This window comes from Juglans regia, chromosome 14 (genome assembly GCF_001411555.2).
Source record: "Juglans regia cultivar Chandler chromosome 14, Walnut 2.0, whole genome shotgun sequence".
Classification (NCBI taxonomy): domain Eukaryota; kingdom Viridiplantae; phylum Streptophyta; class Magnoliopsida; order Fagales; family Juglandaceae; genus Juglans; species Juglans regia.
The window spans coordinates 21,004,540-21,024,518 of NC_049914.1; the positions used below are offsets into that span (position 1 = coordinate 21,004,540).

At 31.6% G+C, this 19,979-nt stretch overlaps 2 protein-coding genes across 2 annotated transcripts; both read right to left on the bottom strand.

The window, feature by feature from the left end:
• Positions 1–313: 313 nt before the first annotated feature.
• Positions 314–1,471, bottom strand: LOC108998937 (F-box protein At2g27310-like). Its single transcript, XM_018975709.2, has one exon. It carries the CDS (start codon positions 1,444–1,446, stop codon positions 409–411), a length of 1,038 nt encoding a protein of 345 aa, XP_018831254.2. The 5' UTR covers positions 1,447–1,471; the 3' UTR covers positions 314–408.
• A 9,982-nt stretch (positions 1,472–11,453) lies between these two features.
• Positions 11,454–14,254, bottom strand: LOC108998923 (small RNA-binding protein 11, chloroplastic-like). The gene is made up of 4 exons (XM_018975696.2): positions 14,096–14,254; positions 12,230–12,298; positions 12,042–12,148; positions 11,454–11,922 (listed from the first exon to the last, which is right to left on the bottom strand). The coding sequence occupies exons 1-4, from the start codon at positions 14,187–14,189 to the stop codon at positions 11,815–11,817; spliced, it is 378 nt and encodes a 125-aa protein (XP_018831241.1). The 5' UTR covers positions 14,190–14,254; the 3' UTR covers positions 11,454–11,814.
• Positions 14,255–19,979: the final 5,725 nt, after the last annotated feature.

Sequence of the window (19,979 nt, forward strand, 5' to 3'; positions counted from 1 at the left end):
TAAAGGAATTCTTTGTACACATCCAAATTGGATACTTAAAACACACATATAAAGAATGAAATAGAGTAGCTCACTTTCTTGCACAATTTGCTATTATGTCTAGTGAGGAGTTGGTTTGAATAGAAGATGGCCTGAAGGGTTTTTTTCTATTGTGTTAAATGATAATAGTTGTAATGACTATTTTACTGATTTATGAAAGATGATGGATTTATTTGATTAAAAAAAAAGTATATATAATAATATAATAAGATATGACTCAAAGTTAAAAAGATATTAATACATCATCAAATATATAATACCATTAATTATTAAACAATGCGTATTGGTCCCTTTATTAAACAATGTGTATTGGACCCTTTCTGTATCAACTGTAACAATAACTGTAAAAGTGACGGTTAATTTCCCCATCTATCTTAACAAAAGAAAGGACCAAAAGGTCAAGAAAATAGTAGCCCCGGTAAGAATGCAAGCCATGTCCATCGCTTTCTCTCTCCTCTTCTTTCTCTCACTCCTCCCTTTCTTCATCTCCAAATACTCTTCGAACCTCTCTTTTCCTTCCCCTTTTCTCGTCTCCTTCTTTCTCTTCCCACTTTCCATGGCTGCCTTCAGAACTACCAAACTCTCCCTCCCGTTCACATGCTTCCCTTCAATGTCCTCCAGCAGCATGCTCACGTCCCTCACATCCATCTCCTTTCCCGCCTTCCCCCCGCACGTCACTACAACCGCGCACTGCACGAAGTCCGAAGTCAACGAACTATGATCCCCAGCCATAATCGTCGCGTAGCGGAGCTGTATCTCCCCTGTCAACCAATGCCGCTGGACCGAAACGGGTCTCCGGCTGGAAATATTCAGCGCCCTATTTTGGTTTGGGTCAATCACGATCCAGCTTAAGGTCAAGTTCTCCTCCAGGTTCTCGAGCCACGCCTTTTCATCTCCGACTTGCCGTATCTGTGTCTGAACCGACTCTTTCATGTCAAGCAGGTCGACCCGGAAAGGCGAGCAGAGAAACCACCCTGTCTCGGACTCTGTCACAGTCTCATAAACTTTAGACAAAATAAGCTCGTCCTTGTAGTGCATGTCGACGGCGGAGAGCAGCACCTCCGGGAGAGATGAACGGTTGGTATTCTTCGTCTGTGAGCGGTAATCGATGGCCGGAAATGAGTCCGAGAAAAACGAACGGTGCCCGGCTGGGAACGAGGAGATAGCGCGGCTGACAAGAGGGTGTTCAGTCGACGGCCACTCTGCGGAGCAGATGTCACGCCAGAGCTTGTCTTCGTTGGAGAGCTTGTGCAATTGGGACGATGCGCAGGCAGCGGAGGCTAGAGTCGGACCGTCGAGTAGGGTCAGGATGTGGGTCTGGATGATTTCTGGATGCAAGGAAGATATCGCCAGGCCACCGCCATGATCGACGATTGCAAAAGGTGTGCCGGTCGAGGAAGAAGCCATAAGGCTCAAATATTTCAAAAGGCTTTGTCTAAAGAGAGTGTCAAATTAAGGAGTGGTGTGAATGGAAGCTTTTATAAAGAGAGTGTGTCAAAGTCAAAGTATGTAGCAGTCAACAACGGCTTCTAATATTATAAGTACTTTTTTTTTTTTTTCTAAAGTAATAATATTATCAGTACTTAATCAATCTAGCCTTTTATTTTTTTATTTTATTTTATTTATTATTTAAGGAAACATCCATTGAACTTCTCTTTATTTATAATTATAGTATTTCTAAACTCTGAAATAATTAAAGGGAATTTTAATTTTTTGGATTAATTATTAGAAAATAAAAATTGTAAAATGTATTTTTGCATTTTCTTTTCTCTTGAATATATTTATGGGATAAATGAAGCATCCATCCTTGTAAAAACCATAAGTTGAAAAATGCTTTTTTTTTTTTCTAGAGATTTGATTGATATCTGAAGTGTTAAGTCAGAACACAATCTCAAGCAAATACACGCCAAAGATCTTTTTACCTTTCAGGAAAAAGGGGTTTGCTATGCATCTGCCTACACCCGGCACACACTTCACATATTTTTTTTTTTTTTTTACACTCAATGCATTGAGTGTGTGCCGGTGTAGGCAGATGCAAAAATTTTTCCCAGAAAAAATATGAGAGATCCGAGAATGGTGTGAAATCCTAGAAAAATAAAAAGATATAAAAGAGAGTGTAATAAGAAGAATCTAATGGTAATTGGTAACATAAAATAAAAATATAAAAAAGCAACCTTATAATTAATAAAAAATTGCAGATATTATATATAAAATAAAATAAATAATTTAATTTTTTTAATTTTAAAATAAAAATAATATTAAAAAAATATTTTATAATAATATTTTATTTAACTTTTAATTTGAATAAAATCTTGACCAAATTTTTGAAACGCACGATCTTAATTTTTTGCTAATTAGACTTGATGGCCTCATTGCAGGCGATAGTCTTATTTGGCCGTCGTGGCTTGGTTATGTCCAAACAGATTTATAAAAAGTGAGACTTTTGTTGGATTTGCAATTTCTTTTTCTTTTTTTTTTCTTTTTTTTTTATTAAATCTGACAAGTAAATAACAGGATTAAAATTGAGAATAATTTCTAGTCACGAGTTGTAGGAATTAATCCATGACTCGAATGACCTGCGACATTGTTTTTTTTTTTTTTTTCCCTTAGAAATTTAGTTGTGGATTAATGTGTAGTTTAGATACTGAGATAAAATGAAATAATTTTATATTAAAGTTAAAAATTAAATAAAATATTATTTTTTTAATATGATTATTATTTTAAAATTTGAAAAAGTTAAAATTTTTATTATATTTTGTGTAGAAATTTAGTGAAATTGTAATAATGAAATAATATGAGATGAAATACTTTTAATATCCAAACAGAACCTAAAAATCACTCTAAATTTTCTGTTGAAAACTTGTTCTATAGCCTTTGCCCTATTACCCAACATTAGATGTGATAAAATGTTAAATGAATATTTTTTCATCTTTTCTTCTTGTTTTTTTTTATCTTTTTTTATTACTTTAAGAGCTAAATGGGTTGTGTCGGATTAATCAGCAATATAAGTCATGTGCCCTCTTCGATTTAGGGAGATTGACATGTATAATTAATTATCCGAATCAGGTTTTTGTTGATTTGAATGACCCGAGCTAACCTAATCGATAGTCATTACCTTAATCTCTCTTAGAGAATAGAAACTTTATTTTTGTTTAAAGAATCAAATTTTTTAATTTTGTATCCAAATCCGATAGCTCAATTACATATATAATATCAAAAATTTTAAAAAATTATTTATTTATTTATTAGAAATGCTCGAAATTCTCATTCGAGCATAGTTAAATGTTGTTGAGTTCACATGTTAAATTTATAAGAAATCCTTAAAATCGGTCGAGCTTATGTTACCCAAATAACAGCCCACCAATAATACGGTGACACTTAGGCTTTCTACTACAACAATCTTGTGGATGCATTGCATCAGATTGGAATGTCCCTTGCCCCTTTCACAGCCCCCTCTGGTTTTCTTAGTGTCCTCCAGCAACTATCCTTTCGCATGGCTGCCTTGCACCCCCCCTCTCGTACGGAACACCCTTCTTTGGTTCTCATCCTTGTTTTGTTGTTGCATTATGAGGGAGGCTTGGAATATGATTCTGACGAATGAGAACCCCAGGATCACCTGCAAGCTATTTTCTTAATTGCTTCATCCTATAATTTTGATGAAATGTTGAAATCTTGCTCTCGTTTTCTCTGGATGCAAGTTCACCCTTTCTCATGTTTTTAAGTTTTTTTCTCATGGCTGGTGAAGGTTTCTATATAGTTTATCTGTGCTTTTTAATGACTAGAAAAATTAAGAAGCTAGCAGAGAAACATCCAAATTAGTTGGAAAGAAAAGTGCGGAAGTTCATTCATATGCTATTTCATCTGATTGCTATATGTCTGGGAATTGTTGGGATAAAGGCTTATTTCAAATGGTGGACAATTTCTAAGGTGGGCAATCGACGTTAGACTGGTGTTGGTGGACTGGTGGAGGTTGACTATTGGCGGTGGAACTCTGCTCGGCGGTGAAACTGGAAGCACAGATCGATTCCTATCGTGAAGCACAGCTCGGTTTCCTATCTCCTATTGTTTGCCCTTCTCTTTTCTATGCGAACGAGTGTAAGTTGAGTTTAGTATAATTTCTGAGGTGACAACATGTAAGTGAAAGTCATTATTTGAGGGAAAATGGCACAATGGCTTAAAGTATTCTCATTGGATTAGCTAAAAGTTAAATTTAATGAATATTTAGTTATTAAAGAGTAAAATATGCTCACATTGGATTAGTCAAATTATAAATATTTAAAATTTAACTATAGTGATTTTCAAAAAATTTTTTAAATTTGAAAGTTACTGTACATACATCAAATACATATTTTATTAATTATTTCTCTTTCTCTTTCTTTCTATCACATATTTTATCATAATTAATATATTAATTTGACTTAATGATATATTAATTTAATAAGAACATGATTATTAATTAACATATAATAAATAGAATAATAAAATATGATAAAATTAAATAAATTAATAATTAAAAAATTAAATATTTTTAAAATTAATAATTATTCATTACTGTATAATGAATAAATGTATAATCTAATGTAGAGATTTAATGTAAATAATTAAAATAAAATTTATTTTATATTATTTTATTATTATATAATAAAAAAAATAATTATTATGAAAATTTATGTGAATGAAATAATTAAAAATTAAAATTTTCTTATATTTATTAAAATTATTTTTTAATTTTAACTAATCTAATAAAAATACTCGCAGCGGTTTTCTAAATTTATATAAAGATTAGATCGATTAAAATAGAGAATCAAAGAAGATATGTAATCAGATTTATCACGTTTCTGCTCCGCTAATATTGCATCACATTTAAATTGTTGACGATTTTCGTGCACCTGAAGCGATAAGTCCGGACGTCATGATGATGATATAGTAGTGGCTCCAATGTCGACAGTAATTGGTTTGCATGCTTAATTAATTAAAATCTTCTAACAAATCATCATGACACGATGAATTGAGAATCTTGGATCAAACTATTAGCATATGAGTTTTGTTAAGTACGTACAGTCACTTTAGCATATTTTATATACATTCTATTAATATAATTGGTTAAAATAATTATTTTATATTAAAAAAGTAATATAACCAATCATATTAATAGAATGTACAAAAAATATATAAAATTGACTGCACATAAAATTTTTGATTGGAACATATAGGCCACGTATTATGAAATCCAGCAAACAACGATATCTTTAACGTCCTCTTAAATTCTTATTTAAATTTGAGAGTTTTAACTAGAAAAAAGATAGACATATATGTCTAGATCTTTAACGTCTTCTTAAATGTTTGAATCCAATGTTATTTATGAAAAAAATTTATTCATTATCAATTTTTTCAACATTCTCTTATCTTCTCATGATGTAACATTAAATAATAAGTTTACAAATAAAATATAATAAATAGTCACAATTCACCATCTTGATACAAATTTAATTCTTCTTTTTTCTAGGGGTACAACCGACAAATTATATATTGATCACGTGCTGATGTAGAAGAAGTAGACATAGGACAACAATGATCAATAGATCAAATTAATTCCTTAGAATTTCTTTCTTTCAAAACTTTAGAAATTTCCTTGAGGAACCTATAATATTTATTTATTTATTTATTTATGCTCTTGTGAACTTTGTGGTCAATAATATATTCTTATAGAAATGCTTTAGGTCCTGAATTCGGGATCTAAAAAGTGTTCCCAATATTTTTTTTCTTTTTTATTTAGTAATTAATAAAATATTTTTTAATAATATTGTGAATTTTTTTATTTTTTAAAATTTTTTTATGATGATTAAAAAAATACATAAACAAAAGAAAAAAAAATAAAAAAATAAAATATATTTTTCGAAATACACATTCGGAACATATTTTCAGTAAGTGTAGTGTTGCTCATATTCTTAACTCATTTTATATGTTTAAAATATGTTGGATCTAATGAATATAATTAGATAAACTAGTAACTATAATAGATCGAGTACTAGCTGGTGAAATATACGCACGCTCTCATTATAATTACAAAAAACGGTATATTCATATGGTTAATTTATTTTTTAAATGATCAGCTTTTTGTTTGGTTGGATGAAGTCGTAATAAATAAAATCTTAAAATATTAGGAGAACTTTGAATCAAAGATCAAGTCCTCCAAATGAATGGTCTCTATCATTCTTGTTGAGACAGGTACCTAATGGGTGGAAGAAAAACAACTGCTATTGACAATTTTGGTGCATTTTATTTGGTAAATGACATTGAATTAAGATTACTTTATTCAACTTATCTCAATTCATCATTATAATTTTTTTAAATCTTAATATAAAATATAATAAACAATTCAATTTTTTCAAATCTCAAAATAATAATAATAATAAATAATAATATTCTAACAATATTTTATCATCTCAACTCAATTCAACTCAACTCAGTTAAACATCTAAACGCATCCTAAATTATTCAAAAATTCGAGGATGATCTCTCTTTTTGATTCCTTAAATTCAAGTAATATTTTGAAGAAATTTTTTCGAAGAAGTATATCCCATTAAGCCATCACTTGTAGCTATCAAATTCAACAATTTAAAGAAAGAGAAATTCTTTACACACAAAATAATTATATAAAAGTAAATTTAAAAAATGACATGACTTGATTTAATGCGTTAGATTATAAAATAGATCTAATAAATTATATAAAATCACGTCAATTTATAAATTTATTTTTATATAATTCTTTTGTATGCCTAACAATTCTCATTTAAAAGGAAAAGTTGCTAATTCTTCTTATTGAGAAGAGAACAGTAACGCCCACGGGTATTGAAAGAATTCCTGTATGAGACATCGACCGGTTAGTTCCGTTACAGCTCCGTCGAGAAAAAAATGATTCTTTGAATTAAAAAAAATGAAAGTATACTCTTTTCAGTTTTGACCTTCCTTTTGTTTTGATCACAAAAATTTCCTTCTAATAAATTTTGCAAGAAAATTAATAAATAAATAATATTTCCTGGATTTAAGCCATCTTTAAAAATTTCATAAAATTTGACAAAACCTTGATTTGGTCCATGAGTTTCAAATTTTAAAAAGTCGGTGTCTCCCTTAAATTTTTAATAAAAACTAAATGGAAATGCAAAATTCTTGTTATGGAAAAAAAGAAAAAGAAAAATTTAAGAAAAATGATACTTCTAGTCGTGAGTGTGCAAGCGATGTACAGTCACTTTAAAAAAAGTGAATAAATATGATACTCACATGAAAAAAATTTAATTTTTTAATAGTAAATCCCACTCTTTTTCAAAGCGACTGCACGGTGTTTTTACATTCCACGACTGTATGTAGCATTACTCAAAATTTAAAGAGGTACGGTGTGTGGAATGATGAGTATGATTTTTCATTTAACATGTTTGAGTGAGTTTGAGTTTGTTTACAATTTACTTTATTTTGATAGAATAGATTATTTATATTGTATTTTAGAACTTTATCTACAAAGTTAGACAAACAAAGTATAGAATTTTTGTTAATATTTTTTTTATAAAGTTTGTTATATATACATATATCAATGACTATAGTTGATTCAAGTAACGCGTTTAGTATGATTTTCTCTAGTTTATTTAATTATTAAAAAATAATTTCATTATAAATATAGAGATAATATTATAAAAATAATAAATACAAAATAATTTTCGATTTTATACGAATTTAGCCAAGTTTTATTAAAGTTGTATCGTTAAATAATCAATCATAATTTTGTACTCATAAATAGCTGATCTAATAAAGAAATCAAACTGAATTTGTGCTTGATCACATATTTAATAATAAATCATAATGCCGAGTGACCTTTTTTATTTATAGCCTAATGTGAAAGGGATCACTTTCTCTCCTTGGCAATTATTCTCGTTTTAATTTTTCTAAGAATTTTGTTACACAAACTCCACAAAAAACTTTCGAGCGTGTTTTGTTTTATTGTTTGAATTTTTTTAAGATAAATATATCTATTCTATTTTTATGTAGAGTAGTGCTATATGTACTTATACTCTTACTTACAAGACTCATTCTGTTAGTTTTCTTTTGAAATTTAAATTTTAAATTTTAAATTTTATGATTTTTAACATATCAATAACTGACATGTGGAAAAGTAAGTTTTTTGTAAGTTTTTCTTAAGTACATTTAGCATTTTTCTTTTATGTATATAATTTATTTTTCGATTTTTAGTTTCTTTAATTTATAGTTCTATAAGCTTCTTTAATTTTGCTTTCAAAATTTTCTTTTTTATGATTTCCTAATTTTCAAATTTATTTAACCTTTTTAATTAAAAAAATGAGATTTCTTCTACAAATTACTGATCAAGTCAATAACCATCACAAAATGAGGTTTCTTCTATAAATTATGGAGAGTAATGCTATATACAGTAGTAGAATACGTAAATGCCATGCAGTCGTTTTGAAAAAAGTGAAATCTTCTATTAAAAAATTAATTTCTTTTCATGTAAGTTCTATATTTATTTACTTTTTTTTTAAAATAATTATACAGTACTTATTTACTCACGAATACAAGTATCATTTCTCAAATTATGAATCATAGTGGCTTTTTTTTGGCAGCTGTCCAAGCAAAATGAGGATGAAAAAGACTTTCCAACCCAAGGAAAGTCATGCTTTACATTATTATAAAATTATAAATATAAAATTCAGCAAAAATAAATAAATATCAGATTTAAAAACCAAAGTCTGACTTGACCATTTCCACTATTATCCTTGGACTTAGTAATAAAAGAAATTAAAGAATTTTTAAAGAATTGTTTGTGTTTGCTGCAGAGCTTTCACACGCAGAGGCAGAGCTTTCAGTTCACCCGTTACCGATACCAACTTCCCAGTTCCCGGACAGAGAGCTGATTTTTTGTCCTATACGAGTTAGCAGTGAGACAGAGAGAATTTATTAAGCATAAAATATTAGATATTTTGAATTATTATATTTTAATGGATATTCAGTTGTCAAGCAAAATGAATAAATACCAAAACATTCTATGGTTTATTATATAAAATGGAAATGGGACAGTTTGTTACCTTTATTTTTTTATTTTTATTTTATGTCAGGGAACTTTTTTAAGGCAGAGTCTTTCGGACCTATTCCTGCAGAATAAATTTTAATTTTATATACTATATCTTGGGAAATGTTTTTATATAAAAGTAATTAAATCGTTGATTTTTTATCGAGATGTGACTCAAATGATTGTTTGATATTATAAATGAATAAATAAAGAATGAGAAAAATGCAATTTAATTTCTTGCTGTACAAAAAACGAAAAAAATAAGCTAAACAAAAAAATTAAGAAAAAAATTGAAAAATGAAAAAAAAAAAAAAGGGTTTATATTAGGAGAATACTGCCAAGATATTCATAGGTGTATTACGAGAATATTCATTTTCAAAACTCAAGATAATTCTAGATATATTATGAGAATATTAATTTTCAAAAACTGTGTAGTTTGAGGTTGAAATTTCAATTTAAAGATGATTGATTCCAAGCTCTCATCTGTCTCTCTTTGTTTCAAGATAAAAAGGGAAGAGATGAAGGTCTTCCCATCTCCAAAACATGTAGCAAATTTGAAAGTACCCTATACTAATTTGTGCGTGCGCTGCCTTTTGATATTCGTTGTTCTATTGAGTGAGATGCTTGCTTTTCTCCTTGAGTCCTGCTAGCGTGTCACCCATCTTTTATTTTTATATATTTAAAAATATATAAAAATCATTTTATTTTTATTTTTATCTTATTTTTATTTTTATATTTTTTAATATAAAAATTACTTTCTTATATCAATATACTAAAAATTACTTTCTTAATTATTAAATAAATAAAAAAATTAAATACATAAACAGTCCAAATAAAAAGGCAAACTCAAGCTACATATTAACATTTTCCTTTATCCTTAATATGAGTCATGTTGGTCTTGGCCTATTGCCAATTAAGCAGGCCGAGAATAGGGGTATATATGAGGTGGCTTTCTGTGCCACTCTTCAGCATTTTTCAGGGAGGTTCATAAATAATTGAAGTAATTGGGCACCAGAGCTAAATGGGTTTCATATTTGGTTCAAGAAGGGGTCGTGGAAGTTTAGAAATAAATGGAGAGATTTAGGCCCATTTAGATATAAAAATGAGATGAGATTACATCTCATTTCATCTCATTTAATTTCAACTAACAGTATTGCTACATACAGGCAAAATTTATGCCTGTATGTGCACACCTCTGACGTGGCTAACTGCCATGTCATCGGCGCATCGCCTATATAAAAAAAAAAAAACAAAAAAGGCTTGAAAGGTAAGAAGAGACGTTGTCTACAATTTCAGCAAGAAGTAGCAGTTCAAAATCAATCCCCCGCGCATTCTACCCCTCGATGTTGAACCAGGTAAGATCCAAGATCAAAACTTTTGATTTTTTTCATCTGATTTTGTTTATCTGATTAGTTTTATGTGAAAAACTCTGAAAAAATTTCATACCTAGGAAAGCAGGTCAATCTTGTCGAGTACATGGAAAAACTTTCCAATTATTTGTGTTTCTTTCAAAAAAAAAAAAAAAGTCTATGAAAAAATCTGTAAGATTAATAAAATGCCCAAATTATAAAGTCCATAAAAATTTGTTCTTGTCTTTGATTTTGGGTTTTGTGTTAAAGATATCGACTTTATTTTAAAGATTCAGTTTTTTTGTGTTTCTTTCCAAAAAAAAAGTCTATGAAAAAGTCTGTAAGATTAATAAAATGCCCAAATTATAAAGTCCATAAAAATTTGTTCTTGTATTTGATTTTGGATTTTGTGTTAAAGATATTGGCTTTGTTTTAAAGATATGAAGAAATGAGTTTTTGTTTTCAACTTAGTTTGAAGATTAGAAGACTAGATTAAATTAGAGTAATAAAACACAAGACTGTTTATAAAGCCAAAATGGGGAAAGAGTCATAAACCAATTTAGAGTCTTATATCAACAACCTGATTGCATTATCATTTTGGCTATTACTTTTCTAGATTTATACAAAATCTCAATATTCTATTTTGAATTGTTTACATGGGGAAAGAGAAAGAAAACACATATCGCATAACATCACCTGTCACAAATCTATCAACCCAGGTATTGTAATATTATTTCAACAATTATCGTGTGTTTATTTTATGTGCTGTCAATGCCAACTTGTGTTGATTAACATTATTGTCTTATATTAAGACATATTGAGACCACATTATCCAGATTTTTCAAATCACATGCATAGTTACTACAGTCAAGTGTCTCATGCGTGGATACCATCTTTTGTGCCTCCTCCAAATGCCAACCCATATCTATGGAACAATCAGATGATGCGGATGGTAAAGTAGTACATAGACACTAATTTTATGAACTTGAATATTTGTTCTAATTATAATTTTGTTTTAAAAAAAAATTGCAACAATCAAGTAGTTCCACTGCCTTGAATAGTTCTGCTGTCTTGTATAATTTCACTATATAAGTGATGAGACCTCCTCCAACTGCCTACCCATTTCCATGGAACAACCAGGTGATGCTTTCGAGATATGATAACATTTAATTATTTATGTGGGTATTGCTAAAGAGAACTCGATGGAAAGTTTTAAGGGGTGTTTGGAGGCAAGGGTAGATTGAATGCTTACTGAATCATGACAAGTATACAAGCTACAAAAGAAATATCTGGCAATTAACCCACTTTGTTGACATTGTTGCATGTGTAAAGAAAATAGTTGAAAGGTTAGTATCAGCTATCAGCTGCTGGCACTGGGGGTCCTCTTGTTATTGGCACACCAGAATTGAACTTCCTACTGGGCCTTACGTTGTCCACAAAAAGAACGCGTCCATCAAGTACCTGCAAAATAAATTTTCCACTTTCATTTTTATTGATTCACAATTTAGTGTGGAGACGCCGGGGGAGGGGGGTGGACCGTGGGGGAAGAGACAAAATTGAAGGAGATCATGTAATCTTGCCTTCCCATTCATGTCCATCAAGGCTTTCTGGGCTTCATCCTCATTAGCAAAAGTCACATACCCAAAACCTTTTGTTCGGTTTCTAACTTTGTCCATAATTACTTTAGCTGGAAGAGGAGAAGTGCAGGATGTCTAAAGATTATTATCATTGGAAAAATGATTCTTGTGACGGTAGGAATAGAGGTTACCTTCAATAACTTGGCCAAATTTAGAAAATGCTTCCACTAGTGTATCCTCCGTGGTGGAGAAAGATATACCTGCAACAAATTCATGAGCTATGTCAAGGGATACAGCACCAAGTGTAGAAGCAGGAAACTCTGCAATCCTGAATGGAATAAAGATTGGCCTGTGGGGGCAGATTTTTGTGTGTGTGTGCATGCATTCTGGCATTCAGGATATTCCATAGACTCCTCTTTTCCTATAAACAATGCAATAGCATCACTTTTGGAATTATCGGATTAAAGTAAGATAAAAAGGAATTGAAAAAACTTTATCAGATGAATCCAATCATTAATAAGTTAAACACTGTGTAGACAATGGATATATAGCAGTGTAGATTTCTAAGAACACCAGCTTAGATATAGTTTGAGATGGCTCAAAGAATCCCTTAATGATTAAAAGATGCCTAAAATTATCTGTGAGGCATGTAGCGTAGTGGTCAAAGGGCATGGGATGAGTTGCAGAGACTCGGATACCCTGGATCTGATTCCACACTAGAGGTCTACTAGATTACCTTATACATGGTTTTGGTGGGTGGGGTTGTATATCCAGGTTTATTCCTTAGAAGTGGGTCTCAAGGGCCCTGCCTTGATAAGATTCCACATCATAAAAAAAAAAAGGCCTAAAATGAGAATCTGCCTATGTAGCACTAGATTGTCTCACTAACATTCATATATAACTCTGTAAGCATTCGAACATAGCTTAATTCTGAATGAAGTTGAACCATTTTAAACCTCAGCATCCAATTTCAGTCCTATTTTCATCAAATTTAGCAAGAACATGGAGAACTGCAAGGTACAACCACCAAATAGCTCCACCAATGAATCAAAAGCACAAGTTTTTAAGACCTAGAATACTATCATATATGAGAGTGTAAAACATAGAGAATTAAATCTCTATTAGGCATATAATACAGGCCTTCTCCTCCATCCTAAAACCATAAAATTTTTTTTATTATGGTTATAAATTTTTAAAACACTGAACTTTCTTATCCATTAGACTTTATTCCCTCCAACCAACTCAGTTAATGAACAAGGCAGAAAACATAAAGGCCAGGTGAACACAAATGGATGCCATCAGTGGCAAGCCCATAGTAATCAGAAAGCACCAGAGAGCTGTCTGTAAGTTTAATTTCACAAACCTTAACTCTTATAACACTTCAAATCCTAAATTTAGCGTTAGAAACTTAAAGAACTTTTTTCAAAGTAAGTTAGGCTGTGGCTCTACCAGCAAGTCACTGATGAGGATTTTAATCCAAACAAGTGGCTATACTTGTCTTTATTTTCCATTTGCAGCTGTACAGGACCCACACCTACTCTGATGAACAGGATTTTCACTTCAAAGTAACTGACAATTCCAGCTTTAACAATAACATACGCACTCATAATGGGAAAGAGCAATGATCAGATTCAACCTGCTTCATGCTCTATATGATTCTACCTTACCACCCAACATGAATCACTAGCCAGATAGAAAGCAAAACTACCAGACACTAAATACAGATGTGCTCATAATATACGCAGCGACACAAATCATACGGGTTAGCAATACAGACTGATTTGAACAACTGCATCAACGGAAATGGCGTCTACGGGGAGATAATTTATATGCATTGCCAACACCTTATTAATTCTCAAGTGATTGGGTGCATTTTTTAGAACATTTAATAGCTCCATCACTCAGCAATACACCAAATCGAAACCCCCGAAACTTTCACTGGGTTTCATCACGTCTCGGTTGCGTAAATTTGAATCCCTTTCTTCTTCCTATATTTTCTCTGTAACCAAAGGGAGCAAACACCCAAAAAATCCTTACCAGATAAAGAGAAGTAATACCTTTGACGAAGAGCCTGGAAGCGAATCCTCTGAAGAAGTTCATCCGTGCAGGAGAAATGTTACCAGCTTGGGAGATACCTCTTAAAGCCGCCATGAGAGCAAGTAAAGCGAAGCTTTTGATGGGAGTTGCGCATTCTTCCCTTCTGAAATTGCAAATATGAAAATCTACGGATCCGAATTGTTATTAATCTTTGAGTGGGCCTACTATGCAGCCCCACTGTTACCGCTGTGCGCTATTTTGTTTTAGGAAAAATCTTATTGCGAGGAAGTTTGTGCATCAATCTGTACACTAATATTAATATATAATATATATATTTAACGAAAAAAATATGAATTAAATATGAAAATAATTTTTATGATATAAAAACTTTTCTTCTTCTCTCAAATTTTTTTTTTCATTTTTTTTAAATAAAAAAAATTATCAGTACGCAATATGGTACACGAACTTGCTTATATCTAGCAAAATCCTTTTTTTTAATATATATTTTTAATATATTTAAATATTTTTAAAAAATAAAAAAATATATTAATATATTTAAAATTAATTTTTTAATCATTAAAAAAAAATTTGTCAAACGGTCAAATGGAGCAGTATAAATAGAAGGACAAAGTAATATTTTCCTTAATCTTTTCTTCATTCGAAAAATATTCTAATCACATAAAAATTATATAAAATAATCTTATAAATTAATATAATTTAATTTGATATGTTAAATTATAAAATTATTTTTATTATATAATATATCTAACAAATGTAAATCAATTTATGAGAAAGAATGTTAAACTATGTTAGCGTGGCCTAGGTCATCGTTAATAGACCTTGATAATATATTCTTCTTTCTTTCTTCTTTCTCTTTTTCAATAAAAATAGAAGGAGAGAACAACCCAATATAACTTCTCCAATTGGACATGACCATAATAATTGTGCATGGATTGTCATTGTTGATCGACCAACCATTTGCACCCGTAAAGTGCATGATTGGGTTTGCATCGACGGGCTTAAAAAGTATTTTAATAACTGTAAAATTAGATTTGTATTTGTATATATGTATATATGTATGTATTTGTATTTAAGTATATACGAGAATTTAGAAATATTATTGAGTTTTTCAAATATGCATATATTTAATACTTGTATTGATGTTAATTTGGAATGTAGTTTTTTTTTTTTTAAACATGAAACATTTATTGAAATCAAATAGAATTTTTATCAAGTCAAATAGCTTGACTTACAAATGAAGGACAATAATTCCACCACATCACTACATCATCTACTTCCCATGCATGTCTTGCCAACCTATGAGCGGCCATATTACTCAAACGGTTAACATGCACCACTTTTGCTTCATGAAAACCCATCATGAGTCTTTGGATATCTTGTAGAATAAAATCAAAATCAATTAGAAACTCATATACATCATTCAAAGCATGAACAAGTATTAGACAATCTGTTTCCAGCAACACTTTTGGAACCCCCCCATTGAGCACATAATTGTAATCCCCTTAACAAAGCGGATTGGATTAAAATAATTGGTGCACTCTATAAGCACTCCTAATAGAATAAACACCATTCTTCTCATGAACCCAAAATAAAGTATCATCTGAACTTATAGAAATGTTCATTTTCAAGATCTGTTGCACCACATTTGGATTGAATAGAACTCTTAGTTCTTGGACCTTCCACCACCCTATGTTTTCATCAATGCGAGTCTGAATTTGCAAGTTCTCATCAAGCTCATTATCGACTTGATGAATTTCCAGCAAAGTAGAATCAGGAACCTATAAATCTTTAAAGACTCGTACTGATTTTCCATTACCCACTCTCCACGTACAACCCCTTGCCAACCACTGAACAGCTTCCCAAATCCCCTTCCAAATATAGGATAAATTAAGGCCAACTTTGGCTTCAAATAAACAGGTATTAGGAAAATACCTGACTTTATAAATTTTGTAAATGAGAGAACATTCTTTAGAATTCTCCAACCTTGTTTGGCTAGAAGAGCCAAATTAAATAATCTTAAATCTTTGAAATCCATGCCTCCTCTTAAACTTGAAGTGCAAAGTTTTTTCAAACTTACCCAATGAATTTTATTTCCCTAAGCTTGATTTCCCCACCAAAATTTAGCCATTATCATCTCTAACTCAGAACGCAAAGTTTTAGGAAACAAAAAACAGCTCGTAGCATATGTCGGAATAGACATTGCTACAGCCTTTATAAGTACCTCCCGACCCCCTTGTGACAACAAATTTCCTTTCCACACCTGTAATTTTTGCCACAACCTCTTCTTAATACCCGATAATACTTGTTTTTTGGATTTCCCAACCATAGGTCGGATATCCAAATACTTTTCATAGTTGCCTCCCCCAAAGCTGCATAATCTCATTTTTAAGCTCATCATTCACATTCCTATTAAACTCCATTGAAGTTTTATCTTTATTAGTACATTGATCCGAAGCTCTCTAATACTTGTGCAATAAAGAATGAATCTTGACATTGGTAGTAACATCAGTTTTACAGAAAATCACACTATCATCCGCAAACAGCAAGTGATTAATCCTAGGGACTCCTCTACAAATTCTAACACCCTCCTCCTCTACATCCCTTCCAATTGTTTTCTTTAACAATGAAATTTGGCCTTCAGTACATAAAAGAAACAAGTAAGGAGATAAGGGGTCTCTTTGCCTGAGTCCTCTACTTGTATTTATAGGTCCTTTTGGGCATCCATTAACAAGCACTGAAAAGGAGACTGTCCTAACACACTTCATCACTAAATTTACTAAGTAACTAGCAAAATCAAGAGCCTCCATCATTTTTTCCAAAAACACTCATTCCACCCTATCATATGCCTTACTCATGTCAAGTTTAAGGGATATAAATCCATTTTTTCCAATTCTCTTATATATTCCAAAATAATATCAATATAAGTCTTAAACACATGCATATTTAAAAAACTTAATAATATTTCTAAATTCTCGTATATACTTAAATACAAACACATACATATATATATATATATACACACAAATACATATGTATGTATGCATATATATTATATATATACACACACTTTTGAGCACCTACATACTCTTTAAGATCTCATCAAAATCTAGCTGACACTTTGTTAAAAAGAGAGGGAGATCTGCACAGTGCCACAGGCTATAAGCGTTTCAGCTAATTCCCCTTTCATGTCCCCCTCTCACTTGTTGCTTCATGATGATGCCATCTCTTTTCTGGGTGCAAACCTAAAAAGCCCCATCTGCACTTCCATCCCCCATGCCTTTGTTTTTTTTTTTTCCAATTTAAACGAAAACAAAAAGGAAAGAACAATAAAGTTCTTAATTTGCAATTAGATAAAATCATAGTTGTTGGGAGGTTTTTACTAGTATATAATAGATATAGTGGTGAATTAGATCTTGGCATACTGTAATATACAAACAAAGTCATTTTTTACTCTCATCACGATGTCATTTTTTACTTTAATTGTAAAGTCTTGTATAAAAGGACTAGACATACGATATTGGTCTTTGTTTAGAATTGTTGATGGTTGATTTTACTTTGGAGGTTGAAGGTTACTTGAAAACCTTTTCCAAGAATTAAATGCAAGGGATTCTTGGATCATTTTCTTACTTGTTTCTTGATTCTATGTTCTGGGTTGAATTCTTGTGAGTCCTTACTATATTCTTGTGAGGATCTTGAAATAAATCCATTACAATTGGTATCAAAGAGGTTGATCCTCTTATGGCGGAAGGGACTTAGGTAGCAGCTCTGAAGATGCAGCAAGAATATTCATAGAAGCAGCAGGAGGCCTTACGAAGGAATTAGATAATCATCATCATGACATTCATGGAAATATTGATATGATTAAATCTCTTGTTGAGAATCGTCAAATGTCTCCTCTTAAGGATTGTTTTCATGAGCCTAGGAGTACAAATAACGAGGAAAGATTTTCTTTACCTCGTGGAGTGAGGCTAGAATTTTCTCATTTTAATGGTAACAACTATGCTGGGTGGATTTTTAAAGCCACCCAGTATTTTGAGTTTCATCAAACACCTTTGAATCAGAGGCTTTTGATGTCATTATATCATATGGAGGGTAAGGCACTGTTGTGGTACCAGGATGCCATAGACTGTGAGATTTTTACTGATTCTTTTGTGAAGGCTTTGCAAGTGAGATTTGGTCCTACAACTTATGATGACCCTATAGATTCTTTGACTTGACTCAAACATACATCATATGTTGCACTTTACACAGCTCAATTTTAAGTCTTGTCTAACAGATTAAAGGGTTTGTCTGAAAGGCACAAGTTGAGTTATTTTTTAAGTGAGTTGAAGAATGAGATTCACTTGCCAGTGTGGATGCTCAATCCTATTAACCTTAATGCAGCATTTGGGCTAGTAAAAATTCAAAAAGAATACTTGTTTGCGTCCAAGGGGTCATGGAAGAATGGTAGAACACAGAAAAAACTAACTCGGTTAAAAGAGTTTTTTCTTCCCAAATGGATGAGGAAAGGAGGAAGGATTTGTGCTACCACTATGAAGAAAACTGAAATCCAACATGTGTGCAAAAACTCAAAAGTCTATTTGTTACAAGTAGAGGATTCTGTAGTAGAAGGCTCAGTACTTAGTGAAGATAGTGAAGAGAACATTGCAGTGGAGGAAAGAGCAGTGAATGAAGAGAGTTTGGAGATATCCATTCATGCTATCTCATGGTGCCCTAACAACAATGTCATGAGATTGATTGGAAGGATTGGAGCATGTTCAGTAGAGATATTAGTGGACTTAGGAAGTACACATAACTTCCTGGATCCACTAATGGTGCAGGCAGCCAAACTTAAAATCCATAATGAATCTAGTTTACAAGTCAGGGTGGCAAATGGAGATACAGTGTGCACCACGGGTTAATGTGAAGAGGTCATCAAAATTCAAGGTTCCAAATTTACAGTCTCTTTTCATGTGTTAACATTGGGGGCTATGATATTGTTCTTGGAGTCCCATAGTTGAAGATTTTGGGCACCATTAATTGGGAGTTCACTACCATGTCTATGTGTTTTAGGGGGACAGTCCAGAGTGACTTTGCAAGGAGTGAGGTTTGATAATTTGAACGTCCATAATGTTGATAGTTGCTTGAAGTTCTCTTTAGTCAAACAACAATCGTGGTTTTTGCAGTTGGTGGCAGAAGAGCAAGTACAAAAACCTAAAATTCAAGTGAAAGAAATTGCAAATGTGATTGAAGAATTTAAGGATGTCTTTGGGGGAACCAATGGGGTTACCTCAAGAAGGAATTATGATCATCAGTTCTTTTGAAAGAGAGCACTACACCAATATCAGTGAAGCCATATTGATATCCACATTACCAGAAAACTACAATAGATAACATTGTGCAAGACTTAGACTTGTTGAAGTTTGGAGTAGTGAAGCCTAGCCAAAGTCTCTTTTCTTTACCCTTTTTACTTGTTAAAAAATCAGATGGTAGTTGGAGAATATGCATTGACTACCGTGCATTAAATCAAGAAACCATCAAAGACAATTTTCCTATACCTGTCATTGATGAGTTGCTTGATTAATTGTTTGGAGCCAAGTCTTTGCCAAGCTGGACTTAAGATCTAGTTACCATCAGATTCGAGTGAAGGAAAGTGATATAGTGAAGACTGCCTTTAAAACTCATGAGGGTCATTATGAGTTCTTAGGAATCCCTTTTGGCCTTACTAATACCTCTGTCACTTTTCAGGTGTTAATGAATGACATTTTCAGGCCTTTCTAGGGAAGATATGTGTTCTTTTTTTTCTTTTTTAATATTTTGATACACAATAAATATTTGTGTGAGTATGTGACACATCTAAGATCAGTACTGGAAGTGTTGAGGTAGAATAATTTGTATGAAAAG